The sequence below is a fragment of the Centruroides sculpturatus genome, unplaced genomic scaffold (genome assembly GCF_000671375.1).
Source record: "Centruroides sculpturatus isolate CEXI.00-Female unplaced genomic scaffold, Cexi_2.0 scaffold1005, whole genome shotgun sequence".
NCBI classification, from domain to species: Eukaryota; Metazoa; Arthropoda; class Arachnida; order Scorpiones; family Buthidae; genus Centruroides; species Centruroides sculpturatus.
This window is the reverse complement of record NW_019385238.1, coordinates 249,220-268,644: the sequence shown is the minus strand read 5'-3', so window position 1 is coordinate 268,644 and position 19,425 is coordinate 249,220. Positions and strand designations below refer to the sequence as shown.

Sequence of the window (19,425 nt, the reverse complement as noted above, 5' to 3'; positions counted from 1 at the left end):
ACAAATAAATAAATAATAAATTTTATTTATAAATATTAAAAATATAAAAAACAGATATTTTAGTTACGTTGTAAATGGCGCAACGGTCGCTCGAATTCCAAGATGGAGGCGGTCGGTACGGAAAGTGTGAGAACTCAACAACAAAAACTGGTGGCGAAATGTCTGGAAAGGTTAATTAAATGTCGAGGAGATCCCGAAAGGTTTAAAAGCCAAGTTAATGATGTTTTCGACCAATTAAACGCCTTAGAATTTAACATAAAGTTCCTTGAAGAGAAAGTAAGTAACCAGTTGGGTAGAAGTCGCCTACCCACACCGTCGTGAACAGCGTACACGGAGTAACACGTGACGTCACTCGGTCACGTGAGTAAACCAAGGCCACGTGGTTTAAACATCTTGGAGGAATCTTAATCAAATCATTGATGTTTTATACAATATACCTTAAATGGGGTGAACTCTGAATGAGGGGTTTGCCACTCTCCAGAATTGTAGACCTCTATGAATAAAAAAGTCAATGGAACTATACCCACATGGGTTAATGTTTACCTAGATAGTCCAAGATGGCCGCACAGTGGACCCACGTTCTAACCTAACCTAACCTATTCTAATAAATTAACAAAATTACTAATGTAAGATGTAAAATAACTCAAAAAATTAATTATATGAAGAAAGGAAAACTTTCTTAATTTATTAGAATAGGTTAGGTTAGGTTAGAACGTGGGTCCCCACTGTGTGGCCATCTTGGACTACCTAGGTAAACATTAACCCCCACATGTGCGACCTTTCGTGAGATACTCGCTTCCAAAGGTTAGTTTTTATCGTGAACTGGTACTACCTATATTTTGTGCTCTGTGGCGGTGCAAGCACCGAAGCACCTGCATGGAACAAGCCACAACACCCCATAAAACTACATAACATTTTGTAGTACACAAAGAGTTGAGTGGGCTACTTGAAGCTGTCGTAGTCACGTGGGCGAAAAAGTTAAATGCGAGTCTTAGTGGAGCACGTGGCATCGCTCCTGAATGCATGCATACCGATAAATAGGCCAATTTTGGGGAGGCTGTATCTCACGAACAATCACGTGTATGTTTCCTTTGACTTATTTGTTCCTACGGGTATGGATTACAGGTTTGGTAAGGTTCCAACTGTCTCATTTCGAGGTGTAATTGTACCCTAAAGGGGACTGTCGGAAGATAGTAATGGACCTAGGGGTACGTTAGGAAGTTGGTAGAAAGCGCCGTGTACCCCAAGTTCTCTGGTGTTGGAAAAATTCCCTCTTGACGGTGCTGGCTCCAAATGTTTAGATAAATTGTGAGAGTTCAGTCTCTTGTACAGTTACTACTCATATGCTATGTTACTATATGCAATACTAGTATGGAGTTGATATCCTTCACGTGCATGTTACATTGCTTAAGGCAACATATCTATATAATGTTGACGTAGAGAAGATATATGTATATTTTAGCAGATAAGCATACATATATTCACAAACGAAGAAAGCACAAAGTATTGATGTGTTTAGAAGCAGAATTATAGTAACACATGATGAATACATGTAAAAATGGGTAAATAGATATCTCCTGATAAGCAATTACATATATGCAATTGATGCAGAAAGATTAATAGCAATGTGTGTAATGTCGATTGTTTATAGGATATTACTCAATTGCCTGGCATATAACTCTCTTTAGACATTATCAAGAATAAAAGTTTATGTGATGAAATTCAAAGTAACATTACCAAAAGTACTTGAATTAACAAATTGTCTTTCTTTAATCCATTTTGAAGAAGATGCAAGCATGCAAATGAGGATAATCGTCACAGTTTCGTATATCATCCTTATAGAAGTGATTTTGTCTATTGCTTCTTTTTCTCCGCATCTTTCGTGAAAACTTACCAAAGTAGTTAATCTATATTTGTCAAAGCCAAGAGATTTGAAATGTATAAATGAATAATCTGAATTATATTTATATATGAAAGAATGGAAGATAATCGTCTAGTTTATGTTGACTATCTGCAGTAAAGAAGATAAAATTACAAATGTACCATTGTCTAAATAGTGGTGAAAACTAGTCACTTTTGATGTGATGTCTGAACTGATGTTTATAGTCACACGACTGTTTTCTTTCAATGATTTGGCAATGTCGCCTCTTGTGATATTACTTGTGACGTAGTTATAAACAACAAATGAACATTTGTAGCTGAGTAGACATGCAAGACTTGTTTATTGCCTACAGAGCCACAAACAAGTTCCCTTCTTACAAATGTATGTGTCTCTCTAATTATTGCCTGGTAAAATCTAACTTATTGATGTGAAAGTTGTCGAAGCGACTGCATACTTTCTATCAAAGAATATGGATGATGTTGAGTCCATAACCGGACGATCGATCATTGACCCTATGACAATCAAATAAATTTTGTTTTACGTCACCTCTGACAGTTTGTGCCGAGCTTAAGAAAGATCTGCGCCAAGGAAAATGTCAAAATGGAGATGAATTAACCATCTTTCATATATCTACACTAAATTATTTGTGAAATGTGCCATTGTTAGATTGTTTAATGAGAAAAAAGCTAGCTTAGAGTAGAAATGTGTTTAGCAAAGGATGTCTCTAGTTAATATTCTCGATTTAGTACATATTTAGAAACATTTTATGCAACACCATTTGTTGTTAGCTCTTCGAGGTCATAGAGTATAATTATAGACGGGATATACTTGCAGGTTTTATGACTTTAATTGAATTGCCGTAAATAAAATCGTATTTAAAATACTGTTTTCTTATTCTTGTTAATTTCCTCTTCTTTATTGACAGGATGTTACCGAGCTGCTGAATCTCAGTATGGATGTTCTACCGCAAAACAATGATCATCTTTTATCAAAGTGGTGCCATTTAGTAACTAATTTGATATCTAGACAGCAGGTAAGCAAGTATTGTTTACAACAAGTACATTTTATATGAATTGATGATTTAATTCACAATTGTACACATAGATCGTGTTACAGACCGGTACTCTACTTCACATAACACAGTTTATTGTTAGAAAAGTCGAGAATTCGGGCGTCTGGGCTCTTCCGGATCTCCTGACCGTCCTCTCTGTTTTACTTCAAGATAACGGTGCTTCGGTAGAAAAGGTGATTGGTAATTTGTTAGACAATAACTGAATTTCAGTGGTAAATTAAATCATTTCCATGTCTTTGCATAGTTTTGGGAAAAATTTGTTGGGAAAGACGGAATGTTGTTGAAGTTTTCCGCACCAAATTATCCCGACATGGAAATAAATCATATTTCCATGAAGTGCATGCAGAATTTATTAGCAAGGTAAGTTCAGTTTGTTAACTTCTGAATGTAGAATTTATGTTGTCATCACCTTACAAGTCTCATTTTACACATTTTTGGAGTAACTTATAACTTAGTTTCCTTATTAACATGTATACTTTATTGTTGCTTCTCTCTTATCTTCAATGCTTAATATATTGCAAGTACCTTATATGTTTGTAGAATAAACAAAATTTCCTCTTTATTCTATTTTTTATACCATCACACTATGCACTATGATGCACTATGATGCATCATATGATGCACTATGAGTATATTCAACCACAAAATAAACTTCATAAGCATCAAAAAACTTTTAATCATTATGTTTTCATTCATTTTCAACAACCTTCTTCAGTTTACATATAACTTATAGACTTATAAGAACATAAATATTTAGAATAAAGAAATTTTCAAGTTATTCAAATTAATATTAAAATAAGTACACAAAAATTAGATGTATTGTACAAGAATACATGATAAAAATAGGAAAATTAACAAAAAAATACAGGAATAAACAGAGCCAAAGACCCCAATATCAATGAACAATATGCCATTCCTGCTATATGGATAACTCAGGCTATCTATTCTATAGGTTAGCAAACTATAAGGCATTGCGAGCCTTATAGTTTATAAAATGCCCCCATTGTACAGAATTATAGATTTGTAAAGCTTTCACGTGTCAAATATAACATTTACTAGTGACAATTTGAATGATTTTTGGCTTGCTCTCATTGTATATAGAATCCAATAAAGCATATACTGCCAGGAGGGTTGTGATTTTTGTATATATATTTTTGTTTCTTCAGTTGTGCCTGAAGAGATCTTAGTTAAGGTACACCTGTGTGGAATAAATTGCGAGCCTTATGGTCCTTAGATAGAGTTGCTCACGACTTATTCGACATAAGTACTACCTTAAGTTCTCTTCAGGCTTGATTGAAAGAAGACGTATAACATACAGAATGACTACTGTAAAATTTAACATGATAGAGAATTAGAGGTTACAAACACAAGATATAAATGATCCTTATTAGAACACATTCCTTAATAGTTTTGAACTACAGGTACTTTAAGTCTAATTAGAATATATATATGCAGTTCTAGGCACGTAAATGCATACAGAAAGTACTGTTTTCTGTATGCTTTACCTACCTAGACATTTCACATAATGTACTTGCTACTGGACTTCCCATTGCTACACCTTTCTGTTGCACATATGTAACTCCTTCAAAGTTAAATATCGACCAATATGTGGTTAGATACATCAGCTCTAGTATCTGTTTTCTCTTCTTTTCTGTATACTTGATTTTGTTTAATAAGAAATCTCTTAAGTGGCAAAAACATGGTTCTAGTTTGATGGATGGGTATAGTGAAGTATAATACTGTCATATATCTTCCTTCTTGTGGTTTCATATTTTTCATTTTATGGAGCAGCTCTAGTGGCTGTTTAATGCTGTATTGGTGTGGGGGCAAGTGTGAGTTAATGAAGCATTTGACTAATATTTCTAATATTAGTGTAGGTGAACATCCTTTATCTACCACTGGCCTTATACATTTTTCGGTTTTATGTGTTTTGGTGAATCCGAATAGCTTAGGAACCGACGGGAGGTGACCACTATTTTCGTCATACTAAGTTCTTTTTAAAGGGGTGTGTTAGTGAACCATTTGATTTTTGTTTGCAGCCTCTCCAGAGCACGTGGGTGTGCAATCATGCATTGTGTTTCAGTTATAAATTTTAACAACAGTTTGTCATACGTATTTATTTTCATGATTACTAAGTCCTTTGATTTGTTGGCTCTTGTAAGTACTAAGTTATTAACTTTCAGCCATTCTTTGCTTTATTTGATATTTAACCATATTGGGTTGCTATCACTTTTACTATTTTCATGTTTGATTTTAAGTGCTATCTCCCACTTAAACATTTTCTCCTTGATCTCGCTAAGCTTTTCTATTGCTTGCTCGACGTCTGGCAAGATCTTTTCATGTGTGAGTTTGGGTTGTGGGACATATTTAGGGCCAAACTTGCATGCTTCCTTAACACAGGTTGGAGGTGTGATGCCATCCCAACACATAATTGTTGGGTTGACTTGCGGTCTTAAACTACCTTCCTGATGCTTTTTAATCCATTCCATTTTATTCCTATACCTCTTCCGCCATCTTTCTATAACTTGATTTGCTAGGTTTACTACTCGGTTGTTAGCTTCTTCTAAAACATGTATCCCCAACTCATACATCTCATTTTGTAGCTCAATCAACTTATTTAGCAAGTAATATCTTCTGTGTCATGTGGAGCGGATGGCTTTTCTTAAGCATACTGCCTGTAGTTTTGGAAGTAGAGAGGCACATCCTTGTGGTAAACGTATTCTCCACATCAACATGGGGAATACATTGCATTTTCTGCAATCGATCAAGAATCCCATTTTTGCATTGTTTCTACAAATCTTCATAACTAAAATTTGATACCTTCTGTTCACCCATTAACAATAATGCAATAATTATTGGAAGTACTTGCAATTAATGTGTAATTTTTCAATAAATGTCATGAACATGTAAAATGGTTTTTTTTTTCATAATGGATGTGTCTTGATATGGTTTACAGTCATTTTACATCAATTATAAGTGACTCTTCTTTTCATAAAACTTAACAGGAAACAGAACGAAGTGTACCTTAACGAAGACTTATTACTTAACTGTTATTCGGCCTTACTCGCCTCTCTGAAAGCTTACGTGTCTTGTGCTGTCGACGATATCAGCAACTGTAAGGTAAGAATGATTTTGAGGGATTTGAAATAAATTCCATACACTGTTTTTGCGATCCAAAATTCTGCATTTACAACCCAGAAATTTTGCATAAATTCTAAATATAAACAGTTTACTATTACATATTTGTTAAATACACCTGAAAAATCTTGAAATGTTCAAAAAGAATGGTCAGTTTATTTATTTAGATTGGCCTTCTCATTGGGACGTCAGTGGGCTTTCAATTGGTAACTGGATGGCAAGGAATGCGACTTAATGTATTCCAACGAGATCAATTTGCCATAAAAAATTACCAGGTTTTTCACCACTGCATTCAATTTGGAATGTTAGGTTGACCCTTGACCACCTTGGTCATCGACTAGATATTCTGTTGCACCATTTTGCAACCAGAAATACTGTTTATTCAATCTTATTTGACATTTTGGATCCATGGAGTCTCAAAACATTGAGATTTGCAAAAATCTTGAGTCAAATTTCACATAATTCCAATACTTTCCAGGGTTATATGCATAACAAGCCAGGAAAGTAAAATGTAGATATGAAAGTGCATGCTTACGAACATATTACATTACATGCATTTATGCTAACTGTGTTATGATCTCTATGCATTAGACAGGCATTTGTTGTCATCGTGATTGAGACAGTTGGGGCATCGTAGTGATTAATTTGACAAGGCATAATTAGGTTCTATGTTCTATGTTCTAGTTTTTAAGCTGTCTTCATCATTCTGTTTAGAATACATCTCTGCCTGCATGCAGTCAAATTTTATCTATACCGAAAATCTTTGATGTATTGTTTCCAACTACGGGACATACAGGTCTATAATTTACACATTAAAATCGAGTTTTGCCAAACTCCTCCACTTGTCACTTGCTTATACATTCTACTTATCTGTCGACTATGTCTCCTGCTTAGGATTCTTTCTGAAAAAGATTTTACTGGACATCTGGCTATCCCTAATGGAAGGATAATTAATGGTATTTGTATTATTTTGCATGGACAACTCGTCTCACATATTTTGGTGACTCATTTCAACAGGCATCAAATGCATTAAGGACTCCAACATTTAACTAAATTTCTCTAATTTTCTCAAATGCCTGTATACAACTGTTCAATCTTGTCAAATAAATAACTGTATCATTGTCAAGTGTGCAGAAGTAACAAAAATATACAAATTCAGCATAAAAAGTACCTCAATCATCATAACTACAAATGAAGATGTGTATGGATGGTAGAATTAAAATGACAATGGGCCAAATCAGTCATTTCTGCCAATTGTCAAAGTTTGCCAAAGATAATCACTCAGCTGTCATCTGCATATGTAGTCATATTTTGCCACTTGTGTATCCATCTCGACTGCCAAAAGTCAATAAAAACCACTGTTGATATTTTTAAAACATTCCAGCTTCATTTTTGAATGTCATAAGCCATCATTTTACATTTGAAAATGGATCTACAACAGATTATAAATGTTAATAAACTGCGTATGTTTAGTCTCTCATCATCGTGTGTTAATTTCTCTCCATTGACAGAGAAGATATCTGTATACAGTGTGGTGAAAAGTGACTTGCCAAATGGAGAAAGAGGACATATTGCAAATTACAGATGAAGACACTGTAAATGACTTTAATGACATTTAATGCATATGGCTAACAGTCAGGTTGAGACTAGTGTTAGTATGGAGTGTTGTGCACTACAAAACTCATCAATGCCCACTTTTTCTTGGATGATCTTCCTCTGATTCAATAATGGAGACTGTGACTGCATGATTTGTCTTATTCTGTTTGAAAGAGATTTAACGCAGTGTTTTTCCAGGACACCAGGTAGCATCATGCTACCTGGTGTCCTACAATTCCTATGGATTTTTTCCCATGAGGCTCTGCGAAACAATGTGTCTACCAGATGTTACCTGCCTCCCTCAATAAGTTAAAGAATACAATTTGTATCATTCTTTGCAATATTCCTTGTGCAACTCTTGCAGCAACAACCTGCAAAGTCCCATATCATGTGCAACACTGCATTTGAGTGGGCAAATGATACTTTGAATGTGACCGTTAATTAACAAGCGTTGCATTATACAATACTCTGTATTCACACTAGGCTCAACCTGATTGTTACACAGACTGCATTAGTCATTTACAGCATCTTTCATCTGTAATTTGCAATATGTCCTCTTTTCCCACTTGGCAAGTGACTGTACAAATGCATAAATGTAGATTGCTTTTAAAATATTTTACAAGTCAGCCAATAATCTAGTACAGTGATTCTCAAAGTTATAGTTTATAGATAGTGTAAACTGAATTATAGATGAACTTTAGACCACCCATACCCACTCTACTTCCTGTTGATCAGTGTTGAGTGGATGAAATCACCAAGCGCTGTTGGTTGCTGTTTTGCATCTCATCAATAGTTCTCTGGATTTTCTTCATGTCTAAGTAGAGGTCTGGTTTCCTGTTGAAAGTCCTCTCGGGAGGTATTCCCCTCGGAAGATCACACGTGTTTTGTTACCTAAAAATTGTATATAGTAACCTTTTCTAATGGTTTTCTTGATTTGCCAGAAGTCAAATCTACCCCATCATGAACCCTGTGATAGGTTTGGTCTGAAGGGGTCTGTCTTGCAACAGTTTAATCCTCAACAGGTATGGAAAGAGGATTCTTAGAGGCAAGACATCATTACCATATACTCATGTATATAGCAATTGATTTTATTTTTTTATTTTAAAATTGAATAATTTAAATTATAATTTATTGATCATGTAATTAAATCTGAAATGCATGCATAAAGTATCATAACGTTTCTTTTGAAATTTTACAGGTAATCGTGACTGTTCTGAAAGCACTTCAAAATCTGTTGTTGGGATGGAAGACGATACCTATCGGACAGCTAGGATGTCTCTTGGGATTGTTAAAGGTATGCTATCGCCGTTCAAATTGTTATGACTTGCTTGTTGGTAAGCTCCGTGGTGTACAGAGCTTTCCCAATAAGTATTTGCCAAAGTGCTGGTTGTGAGAAACCAAGGAATCGAAGCCTTGTTAGTAGAAGGATATATCCAATCACTTATTCTTTTCACACTGGAAGCGTAGTTTCAAAAATGATTCTTTGGTGTAGGGAATGGATGGAAGTTCAAATATAGTACAGGGTGTATCAAAATTGTCTTTACAACTCTGTAGGAAAATAAAAAATTTATTCAAAGGATCTGCACAATATTTTTAAATTCACAAATTTAACCTTACACGTCAAGTTACATAAACTTTTGCACTGAAAACTCCCACCGCAGAGTGATCAGCGGTGGCTGTTTTCACAGATGTGGAGAAAGCTTGTGGTTTTTTGTTCAAAGAAATAAAATCTGCTACGTCAGTGCAAAGGAATTTCCGTATCAAGTATCACAAGTAATTACCCTGTAGGCCTACAATTTACTCATGGCACAAGAATTTTGTGTAGACTGGATGTTTCTTTTGCCATACCAAGAATGCCAATAGACCACGAAGATGCCATGGAACAGATCAGAGAGAACAGCCACATAAATGGAAGTCATATTGAACCATGGAAAAACAAATAGGCATAAAACGCGAAGTGTTTGAATACATTTAAATGTTCTAAAATTATGTTTCTTCTATCAATTCACCAATATCTCACCCTCAAATTGTACGGCTATTTTCGGAACACACTGTATTATACACTGCAAAGAAAATGCTAAAGGTCATATGTGTGTTAATTAGGGAATTCGATCCCGGTCCTTATTTCTAATCCCGGGATTTCGGGATTATACTTAGTCAATCCCGGGATCCCATTTCGGTATTGAGGGTTAATAAAAAATAAGAAAATCTTACAGAAATCAACAAATCAAAATTTAGACAAAAATCAACATATTTTACAGTATACACCTAGCTAATTTAATCACTCTAACTAATCAGACTCAGAGTCAGACTAACCAGACTTAAAATCACTCAGTCTTCATGTTAAATTTATTCTTTTTTAAGCATCACTGAGATCTCTTTAAACTCATATAAATTGAAAAAACCTTTATGTAACAAACTATGCAAATAAACGTGGAAAATTAACAAAAATCTCTCTTAACATCGACTAAACAGACTACTTTCATATAGCAACCTAGTAAGTAGGTAGTAAAGTAAGTTTCTTAGCAAAAAGTATTTAAAAATAATATTAATCAGTCACATTTTTCTTAAATATAAAGAAAACTAATCTAATAGGAACATTCTAATTTGAATTGCGATAATATGGTCTGAGAAATAACAACGCATCCTGTGTCTCATCACCAAGTCTACTTCTCAATTTGTTGCACATATATGCAGCTACTGAGAAAACGCGTTTAGGTTTGATGGAAGTTGGAGGAATCGTTAGTAAATACTTATAAGCCCGTTCTAGTTATAGCTTCGAGGACACGGGGAGGTTGGAAGAAAACAGTCCGGTCGACACAGATCGGGATTGTAGGAGTAAAGGCTACAATCCCGATTGTTTCGATCATTGTAAGCATGCCTTTCTAAAAATAAACACGTTAATTTCGTAAATTCGGTCTCTGTGTGAGTCTCTCAGCATCCAGCAAATCACTACTCCCAAACGTAAAAAGACTTTCTCGCATCATCCTGACAGATCACGGGCAAGGCGGGGGTCGTAACCTTTTCACCTAAGATCGACCCCCCTAAGCGAGAGGCGTCGGGTCTATATTAACCACACTGGCAAAACAAGATGGCTGACACATTGACAGGTAAAACGCACTGAGTAGTGCTCTCGACTGCGCCAGAAAATCGATTGGCGCCCGCGAAAATTCAAAAATACAAAAATGAAGTATATTACCAAGTAACCCAGTGAGAACTGCTTGCCTATCATTTTAGTTCAAAATACAAGAAGTTTTATTCCAAGCAAGCATCGCAAGCCCGCTAGGTTAATTTCTGCTGCTTGCTTGGAATAAAATTTCTCATATTTTATATTAAAATGATAGGCAAGCAATTCTGTTAAAAGCACTGGCACTGAACGTTTCGCTTCATGCAGTCTATTTTGCAACTTTTTTAAAATGATGTCAATCCCGAAAATCTCGGGATTAGGAAAACTTAATCCCGAAAATTTTGGGACTGAAAAGTGGTTGGGATCCCAATTTTCGAGGTCCCGGGATCAAATCCTCTAGTGTTAATGCAGCTTTCTAACAAAAGTCCTACCCTTGTGTCTGATGTAAGCTGTTTCTATGCTTATATCTACATCAGGAGCGGGAATTATATATGCCAGACTAAAGGTCGGAACATTAGTTTAAACCATTAACAAAAATTTCTGAGAATCTAACACAGATTTGAGTTGAGTTCTTTCGAAGTGGCAAGTACACGCTTTAGTCATTTCAGCCAGTAGTTTTCAACAAAGAATTTGTAATTTGGATTTTGATTGCAAAGAAGAAGCATTGTTTATTCTTATGAATCGCATCACAAAGACACTTTTTATTCAGATCCCTTATGAAAATACCTCGGATTTGAGTCCGAGAGATCCTTGTAATCTATCGCAGATAATTTCATTCAATTTGCCACTTGAATTAGCTTGTACTTTCAGACTTTATTGCACATCCGGCTCACCATAAGTGGATAAAACTGGATGTGCTCATATAATTTATAGTACAGCAGATGTCAAACATCAAACAGAAGTGATGCACTTCTTGTCTAGTCTTTGAATTAGTTTGTAAGCACTAAATTGGCCTTTATTGTAGACTTATTAAACATCAGATTAGCCTTAGAAAATCATTTTATTGTGTCAAAAATGAATGCATTTCAGACCTTAAGTCCCTCTTCAGCATGCTGTACAATAAATAATTTTGAGATTGATGTTAGCACATCTACGAAAAACAGTAAAATTGCCTATATTCCACCAAAGAAGACAGCGAAGTTAATAGGAAATCCAGTGCATCAAGAGAAGAAACCCTTCAAAACGAAAGCACACATAGAAATTCTGATCTGTAACCAATATTTTATCATTGTCATTTTACCAATTGTTGCAATTACACTGTATTTTTTGTAAATCTACAACATCAATCTCAAAATTATTGTACAACATGCTGAAGAGGGACTTAAGGTCTGAAATGCATTCATTTTTGAAATAATAAAGTGATTTTCTAAAGCTAATCTGATGTGTAATAAGTCTAGCAATAGAGAAAGGCCAATTTAGTGCTTACAAACTAAAGAAGAAATTTAAATAATTAGAATTTTCTTGCATCCATTTTCAGTTTTACCTCTTCCACGGCCAACCGGGTCAAGGATCTCTAACGTCGGTCTGCCTGTATCCGTCCGTGGGAAGTCAATTTGCCTCGACCGTACAACAAGACAATGAAACTTCTTTTCCGAAGGTAAAATTAAATTGTTTTATTTTTGAATTGTCAATAAAAATGCAATAATTAAGTTGTTTTGTCGTAACGATAATTTCGTAGTTGATGTCTCAAAAAAAGAGGAATCGTCGGAGGAGTAAAACGGGAAAGGGCAAAAATAAAAAGAAGGAGCAGCAGGGAGAAGACGACGAGTTGTCTGAAGGTAACGTATTGGGATTTTAGTGTTTGCAAAATCTACGGCATCTTTATTAAGATTTTTGTTGAAGTGCACCCGCCTGCTACCTGGAAGGACCAAGTTGAACCATAGCTTGAAACCCTGGGAATTTTTACAATGATTCATACTTTAATTACAAACTTCAAAGTGCTTTATTGCAGATTACAAATACACAAAATACCAACCAATAACTGGAACATATTCTCTAATACTTCAGTTAACGATGTCCATCATCATCAACAGTTCTAAGAACAAAGAAGAGTTCTGCAATGATGGGGTTTAAAGCTATTAAAAAGTGTCATAAGCGGAGTAGTTGGTTTTGTGCATTTTTAACCTCCAATAAAGCATAATTGAGTGGATGCTTCGTAAGTGAAAAAGTGTTTTGTCCATAATCAAAATATAAAGTAACCATGCAACCACTAAACATGATTTTTGGAAGTGTACGACTCGGCAAGGCTACCGTCGTGACAAATATGGAATTTCGAAGTTCTCTTTACGAACCAAGATGTTTGAGGCAAAAGTTTGCATCTAAAGTCTATGGGCCGATTTCCGGTTGTAAGCCAGTTGCATACCACGTGTCAATCGAGTTTCCGATTGCCATCAATTTACAGTAGTCTTTAGGATGGGCATTTAACGTACAAGGGTCTGTGGCCACACGTGGGTAAATGTTTCTTGACATTTGTACCGGCTATGATGTTACACGTGCGTGTCTTCCCGAACCTGCAGAATGTTAGAAGCGTCTAATGGTATTACATTAAATAATGGTTAACTAATGGTATTACGTTAAATAGGTGCGGCCTCAGATTCCGGTTACAACTCCTCGAGGCACTCACAGTCTCAGATCAATTCGACATGGAACTGTCACTCTACTCCTCCCTGGTTGACCAGTGGTTCGGATTCGGAATATTCCGATACTGAGATAAACCAGTTGGCCAGGATCCGTTCCGCGCAATCCTCGGTCCGTCAGCATGCTTTCGTGGGACTGCAAGCCGTTGTAAGGGTTCGTATTTTGAAATTTCGTACCTTATATGTAAAACAGTAGTAGTTTGGCAGAAAGTCCAAGTTGCAATTGCATAAAATGTAATTTAAAGCACCATGTTTTAAACAGGTGACAGATAAGAAAACCATGTTCGGTTATTGGTTATCGTTCCTTCCTGACAGTCCCTCAGCAAGCATCCCCCAACCGCAGACCATCCTGCTTTCGATTTTAAAAGATCCATCTCCGCAGGTAAGAAGACTTCTTACTGTTTTAAAAACAATACTGCGAAAGCAACTTTCTAAATGTGTCGAAAACTTTAGGTACGAGCAGCTGCGATTTCGGTGCTGACAGACTTGTTGGAAGGCTCTAAACAATTTCTGATGGTGGCGGACGAAAGGTAATTTCTCACTCTTTCTAACGAAAGGCACAATGAGTCGAGCTATCGTTTATCTTAATTTTAGTGTAGTCGTGAGGACGGCTTTCATTCCCCTGTCCACAACACTCGGAGTTCTGGTGAGAGAGCTTCACAGGTGCCTTCTCTTGGCTCTTCTGGCAGAGAATTCATCATTTATACTAATTCAGCTGTTAAAAGTAAGGCTAATTTATTAACATAAATCATCCTTTGTATCATACCTAACAATTCTTATTGCTATATTTTGTCTGGAATCATTGATTGGATGAAATATACGAAAATGAGGTCAACAGACCTTTGGCAACATCACAAGAGACATTCGTTATGCATAATATTTTTATTTCAGTGTTATGCAACTCTTATTAACAATGTTCCCTATCATCGCTTTCGTTCGGATCTTCTAATTCGTCTGCTAAAGCATCTCTATCCACTTCTTCACCATAAAGGTAGAGAGAAACAACAAACACTCATAAATCAAAAGTGCTATTATAAAATATTTCATTCGTTCAGATTCACAAGTGCAAGTTGCGTGTCTTTCTGTCCTCGGATCCATTGTTTGTGTTCAACCTGCTCCTGTGGACATTTCCACTCTGCTGAAAAGCTCTGTTGTGGGTTTTGAAAGTGGCAGAGAACCCTTGGAACCAAAAACAGCAGACGTGACACCATACAGCAACGTACCCTGGTTGATCCAACATTGCCAAGATAACATTTTGAAAAAAGACGTTCCCCTTCCCGTACAATTGGAATCACTTCAACTGTTAGGACTTTTCATGAAAGTTTACTTCGATGTCATGAGGTATAGTTTTCAATAACACTACATACATATTGGAAATTTATGGAAATTAATTTCGATTATTGCAGATACCATTTACCTTGTATCGAAGAAGTGATAACTCTATGTTTAGAAGATACGAATTCATTTCTACAACTCCATGGCGCTAAGGTATTTAATGTAACAGTTAAGCAAACCTGGTTAAGAAAATACTAATTTGTGTGTTATGGTTTAGTTGTTGGAGTCGACAGGCGTAAGCATGTGCAATGCGTGTCAGAACACATCTAATGATTCCACCCAGCTCTCGACAAACATATTACAAGATGTACTTAAAAATTTCATTGCAATTTCTAAAATTTGTGGCAATTTCTTTTAAAATTTCCTCTGATTTCAGGTTTCGCAGTTCTGGAAAAAGTTACTCGACGGCCCATTGCCAAAGTGCCTACAAAACGACAATCACAACACATTGAGGAGCATATGCTGCAACTGTCTTTCGACCGTCACGGCCAACGTGTTTGAGAGCTTTCCGGTGAGTACTTATTGCATAGTTGCGCAAAGATGGCTTATTTTATGCCGCATCACTTTGTATATCTTTCAGAAAAACACTCAAATCTTCTGTTTGACTGTGATGCTGGGTTTGGCCAGAGAAAGCGATCCTAATGTAAAAGGAGCGGCGATTCGATGTCTCGGCATCTATGCCTTATTTCCGTGCCTTAGAGAAGTACGTTTCTTAATGCTTCCTTAGTTTAGAGTTGTTTAAACAAATTTGCTTAACACAGGATGCATCGTTTCTGTTGGATGCTGGGGAAATAATTGTGGAAGCGATAAATGACGGCCATTTTGGAGTTCGTTCAAAAGCTTCCTGGTCTTTGGGAAATTTAAGCAATGCGTTGCTGTTGAGTAAGTAAGTAATAATTGTCAATTTTGTTTCTTAAAATGTTTTGTCGTCGAAGTATAGCCAATTGCATTTTTAGGGAAGAACATTTGGAGTTTTCTTTGGAAGTTCCAGATATATTTGTTTATTCACTCGGAATGGCAGCCATTGTGGCCTCGAAGGATCGCGACAATGTACCCGCCAATGCTGTAAGAACACTGGGAAATTTGTTGTTTTATTTATCTGAAGATGCACTAAGTAAGTTATTACACAAAAATATCATACATAAAATTTCACGACACATTTCCTTGCACATGCACTTAAAAGCCTTATATTCTTATGCATTTTGTAGGAAAAGAACAGATAAAAAGTATGATTTTGGACGCAGTGTCGGCACTCTTAAAAAATCTCAAGACCAGATTTGTCAAAGTACGCTGGAATTCCTGTTACGCACTCGGGAAAGTCCTGCAGAATTCGACGCTACTCGAAGCGGGCATTCTACCAATGGTAGGCTTTTTTTGGTTTTTAAATTTTAAAATGCTTTAACATAAGCCAAAATTTCCAAATATCAGGACGACATATTTGTCGCACTCTTGTCGACCCTAAGCGAAGGCACAAACTTCAAAGTGTGCATCAATGCAGCTTCATCACTGTCGAGCATTTCAAAGAGAGAATACTACGGCAGGTATCTAGTCAACGTATGGCATCAGCTTGTAATGTCGTTATCGAATAGCCGCGACGACATCGACTTCAGAGAATTAAAACATCAAACAAATTTATGCAATCAGGTAAGAAATAGTCTTTTCAATGTCTCTAATCTGGTTTTAATGCAATTTTACATAGCTTTAATTGTAATTAGTTGTGCAAGAGTTTATGCCACCTCACAACCCTGTTACAACCAGAAGACTTGGCTGATGTGGCTGAAATGACCCTCCTGCTAAAAGATTCACTGCTTACATCCATGAATAAGTTTCTCATCGATCCTGCCAACGGTAAGTGGTAACTGTACCGTACATCACACTAAATGAAATTCAAAGTGTTAAATCGCACATTTCTTTGCAGATGAAATTAGACAGAGGGCGGAAAAACACTTAGACAAATTATCGTCTCTACCAGCAAAGAGTACTGCCCGAGAAGTACTGTATGTCCTGCAGAAATCTCTTCACGTAGAAGACGACCTAACCGCTCCCTCGTAATAAACGTCCCGTGCATCACGACACGACTGCATACACGCATTTCGTATAACTATATTTTTGATACATTTATATGGTTAATTTGTTGCAACTCACTTATTTGATTTGACCAAATCAAGATTGTAAATGTTTTACCACCCCAATTCTTATATTATGTATCTACAATGTTGATTTTTTACTGTATCTGTTATGTGCACACCATAATAAATTGTTTGGTTATCTGTTTACAAGTGTTCTTTATAGATGCAAGCATAACCTAAGTGCAGTTACGCGCAACTTGGAACAAGTATTCTGTGCATAAAATGACAAGAGATGCAACATAATCGAACATTGTGTTTTCATCAGGGCTGTGAAGTCGTGTAAAAATCTATCGACTCCAACTCCGACTCTTCCTTACCATCCGACTCCGACTCCGGCTAAAACACCAAAACTCCACGACTCTGACTCCAACTCCAACTCCGACTCTACAGCCCTGGTTTTCATAACAGAGTTCAACTGTGGGAAAATTTTATGCTGTAATCATAAATGCATTGAGTTATGATACTAATAACAATTAGTAAATACTGGTTAACTTTAAATAAACTACCATCCAAAAACCAAATAAAATGGTAAAAACTCGCATTAGCAACCGTTTTCCTCCATATTAAATAATCATCTTCAGGCTGTTAAACATTCTAAATTTGAATGCCTCGTGCAGTTTAAATTTGTAATCTCAATTCTCAAAATACACGAGCTTATTGATCGGTGGAGTGGGCTTCTTGTAATCTCATAGCCGCACAATTACGAAGAGAAGAGGGTCTTGCAAGTTAACGGGAAAAATCTCTGTGTCCTTGAAATTAATGCCCGAATTTCTCCAGCTTGGCTTTTGGTAATATTGCAGACTGTGCGATTGTAGAAGCTTGGTTCACCAATCAACGAGCCTATATATTTTGAATGAAGGTGTTCCATCTCATGCAGTTTGAATTTATAATGTTGAGTGTTTTCTGTCGGTCGATAAAAAAATTTCCAGTGTGAAAATGCCCGGCAGGGTTACGTAAAAACTGACTTTGGTTCTCCTTCCTACGTGACATGATGTCGTCTCTAGGTTTACGGTGCACAGGAGATTGCCAAGTGGCAATTTTGGCACTACCAGGGCCATCTCCAGTTCTGGTACCATAAAATTGTCGTCAGTCTACAGCAATATTCTGTATTTGGTGCTTCTGTACGAACATAGGCTTACAGGAGTGGCCAAAAGTAGAGCTACACTTGACGCTTTATTGTAGAAACTGTGTATTTTGGGTCGTATCTCATGTTCACTGGTCGTCTGACATATCGTATACCATCACTAGATAAAACATTGAATTTAGAGTCATCGCATCATAACACCCTGGACCATTTTTGGTTGCTCGAAGGGGTGTTCGTGTGCAAACTCTAATCTCAACTTTAGTTTTTTGTAGAGACGAGTGGTTTCTTTGCTGGTTGTCTCCCATGTAATCCAAAACTAGTCAAACGTCTTCAGTCTTTAAGCTGGGTTAAAATAGCATATACAATATGCTCTGTTCAGGGTCAACCCCCCCCCTTTGGTACCATACCTGGTGGGTTTATTTAACCTCTATTTTTGGCTTCTGTTGTTGTGTATATGCTTAGTTTATACTGTCATTGTCATTCATTTTTTAATGATAATATGTTATCAGATATAAGTAGCAAATTTACCTTTATGAAACTAAACTTTTGTAAGTGGGTCTATAGAATTTTTATCAGTTCAATTGTTAATTCTGCTGTACCATTATTTAAAAATAAGAATTAGTCTTATGTTATCAGATATCTCTCTAAATAAACTGAATTCGTTTGGTTATTTTTCTGCTGTATGTATGAGCCTTATCGATGATAAAATGCCCAAAAGTTGCAATTGTCACAAAGTACATTTGTGTCAAGAGACCGTCGGAAAGCTTATCACTTCAGACGTACATAAGCTACCTTAAAACTCTGATCCCTTACTTCTTCCTGCCAATTTCATACTATACTACCCTACATACTTCCAAATCCTTTGACCAATTTGGATCAAATTCCACCTACTCTCCGGTTTCCTATGGGAAACTGCATGCGATATGCTGGTTCCTGTGCTTTTTTTCCTGCAAAATGAGATTAGGTGGTGGTTTGTTTCTTAACATTTTTGAAATAATATAAAAGATGAAACGAAACTTTCTTAAGATTTGTTAAGAAACAAAGATGGCGCCCAGCCTAGACTGCTGGGATCATTGGAGCACGCAGCATCAATTGTGCCATACTTAAATTATTCCATAATCATTTTACTAATTTTTGTGACCTAAACTTGTATTACTACCTCATTTTCCCTCAAGTTTCAGTCATTCCACTGCTAAGAAAGCAGGAGAATCACTGGTCAATGTTAATGGAAATGTAATCATTATTACAGACAAGAGTCCATGCAGTATTAAACTGCTAACGGATGAATAGCTTAAATTAAGAGGTAACAAGTCTTGGTTGTGCACTTACTAAAATTCAGCAGTTTCACAAAAATTAGTTACAAAAACAATAATAATGCTCATAACCGTCGACAACCATTTTATTAAGCCAGTCAATAAGCAAAATT

General features: G+C 36.2%; 1 protein-coding gene across 1 annotated transcript; it reads left to right on the top strand.

Annotated features, from left to right (window-relative positions):
- The first annotated feature begins 73 nt into the window (after positions 1-73).
- On the top strand, positions 74-17,639 carry LOC111636566 (HEAT repeat-containing protein 6-like). Its single transcript, XM_023381845.1, has 24 exons — positions 74-276; positions 2,808-2,915; positions 2,987-3,127; positions 3,199-3,314; positions 5,960-6,074; positions 8,887-8,982; positions 12,293-12,412; positions 12,494-12,593; positions 13,397-13,605; positions 13,714-13,833; positions 13,905-13,981; positions 14,046-14,175; positions 14,343-14,442; positions 14,507-14,792; positions 14,858-14,939; positions 15,004-15,093; positions 15,163-15,297; positions 15,367-15,489; positions 15,548-15,672; positions 15,743-15,900; positions 15,995-16,149; positions 16,215-16,430; positions 16,502-16,634; positions 16,705-17,639. The coding sequence occupies exons 1-24, from the start codon at positions 103-105 to the stop codon at positions 16,836-16,838; spliced, it is 3,243 nt and encodes a 1,080-aa protein (XP_023237613.1). The 5' UTR covers positions 74-102; the 3' UTR covers positions 16,839-17,639.
- The last annotated feature ends 1,786 nt before the right edge of the window (positions 17,640-19,425 follow it).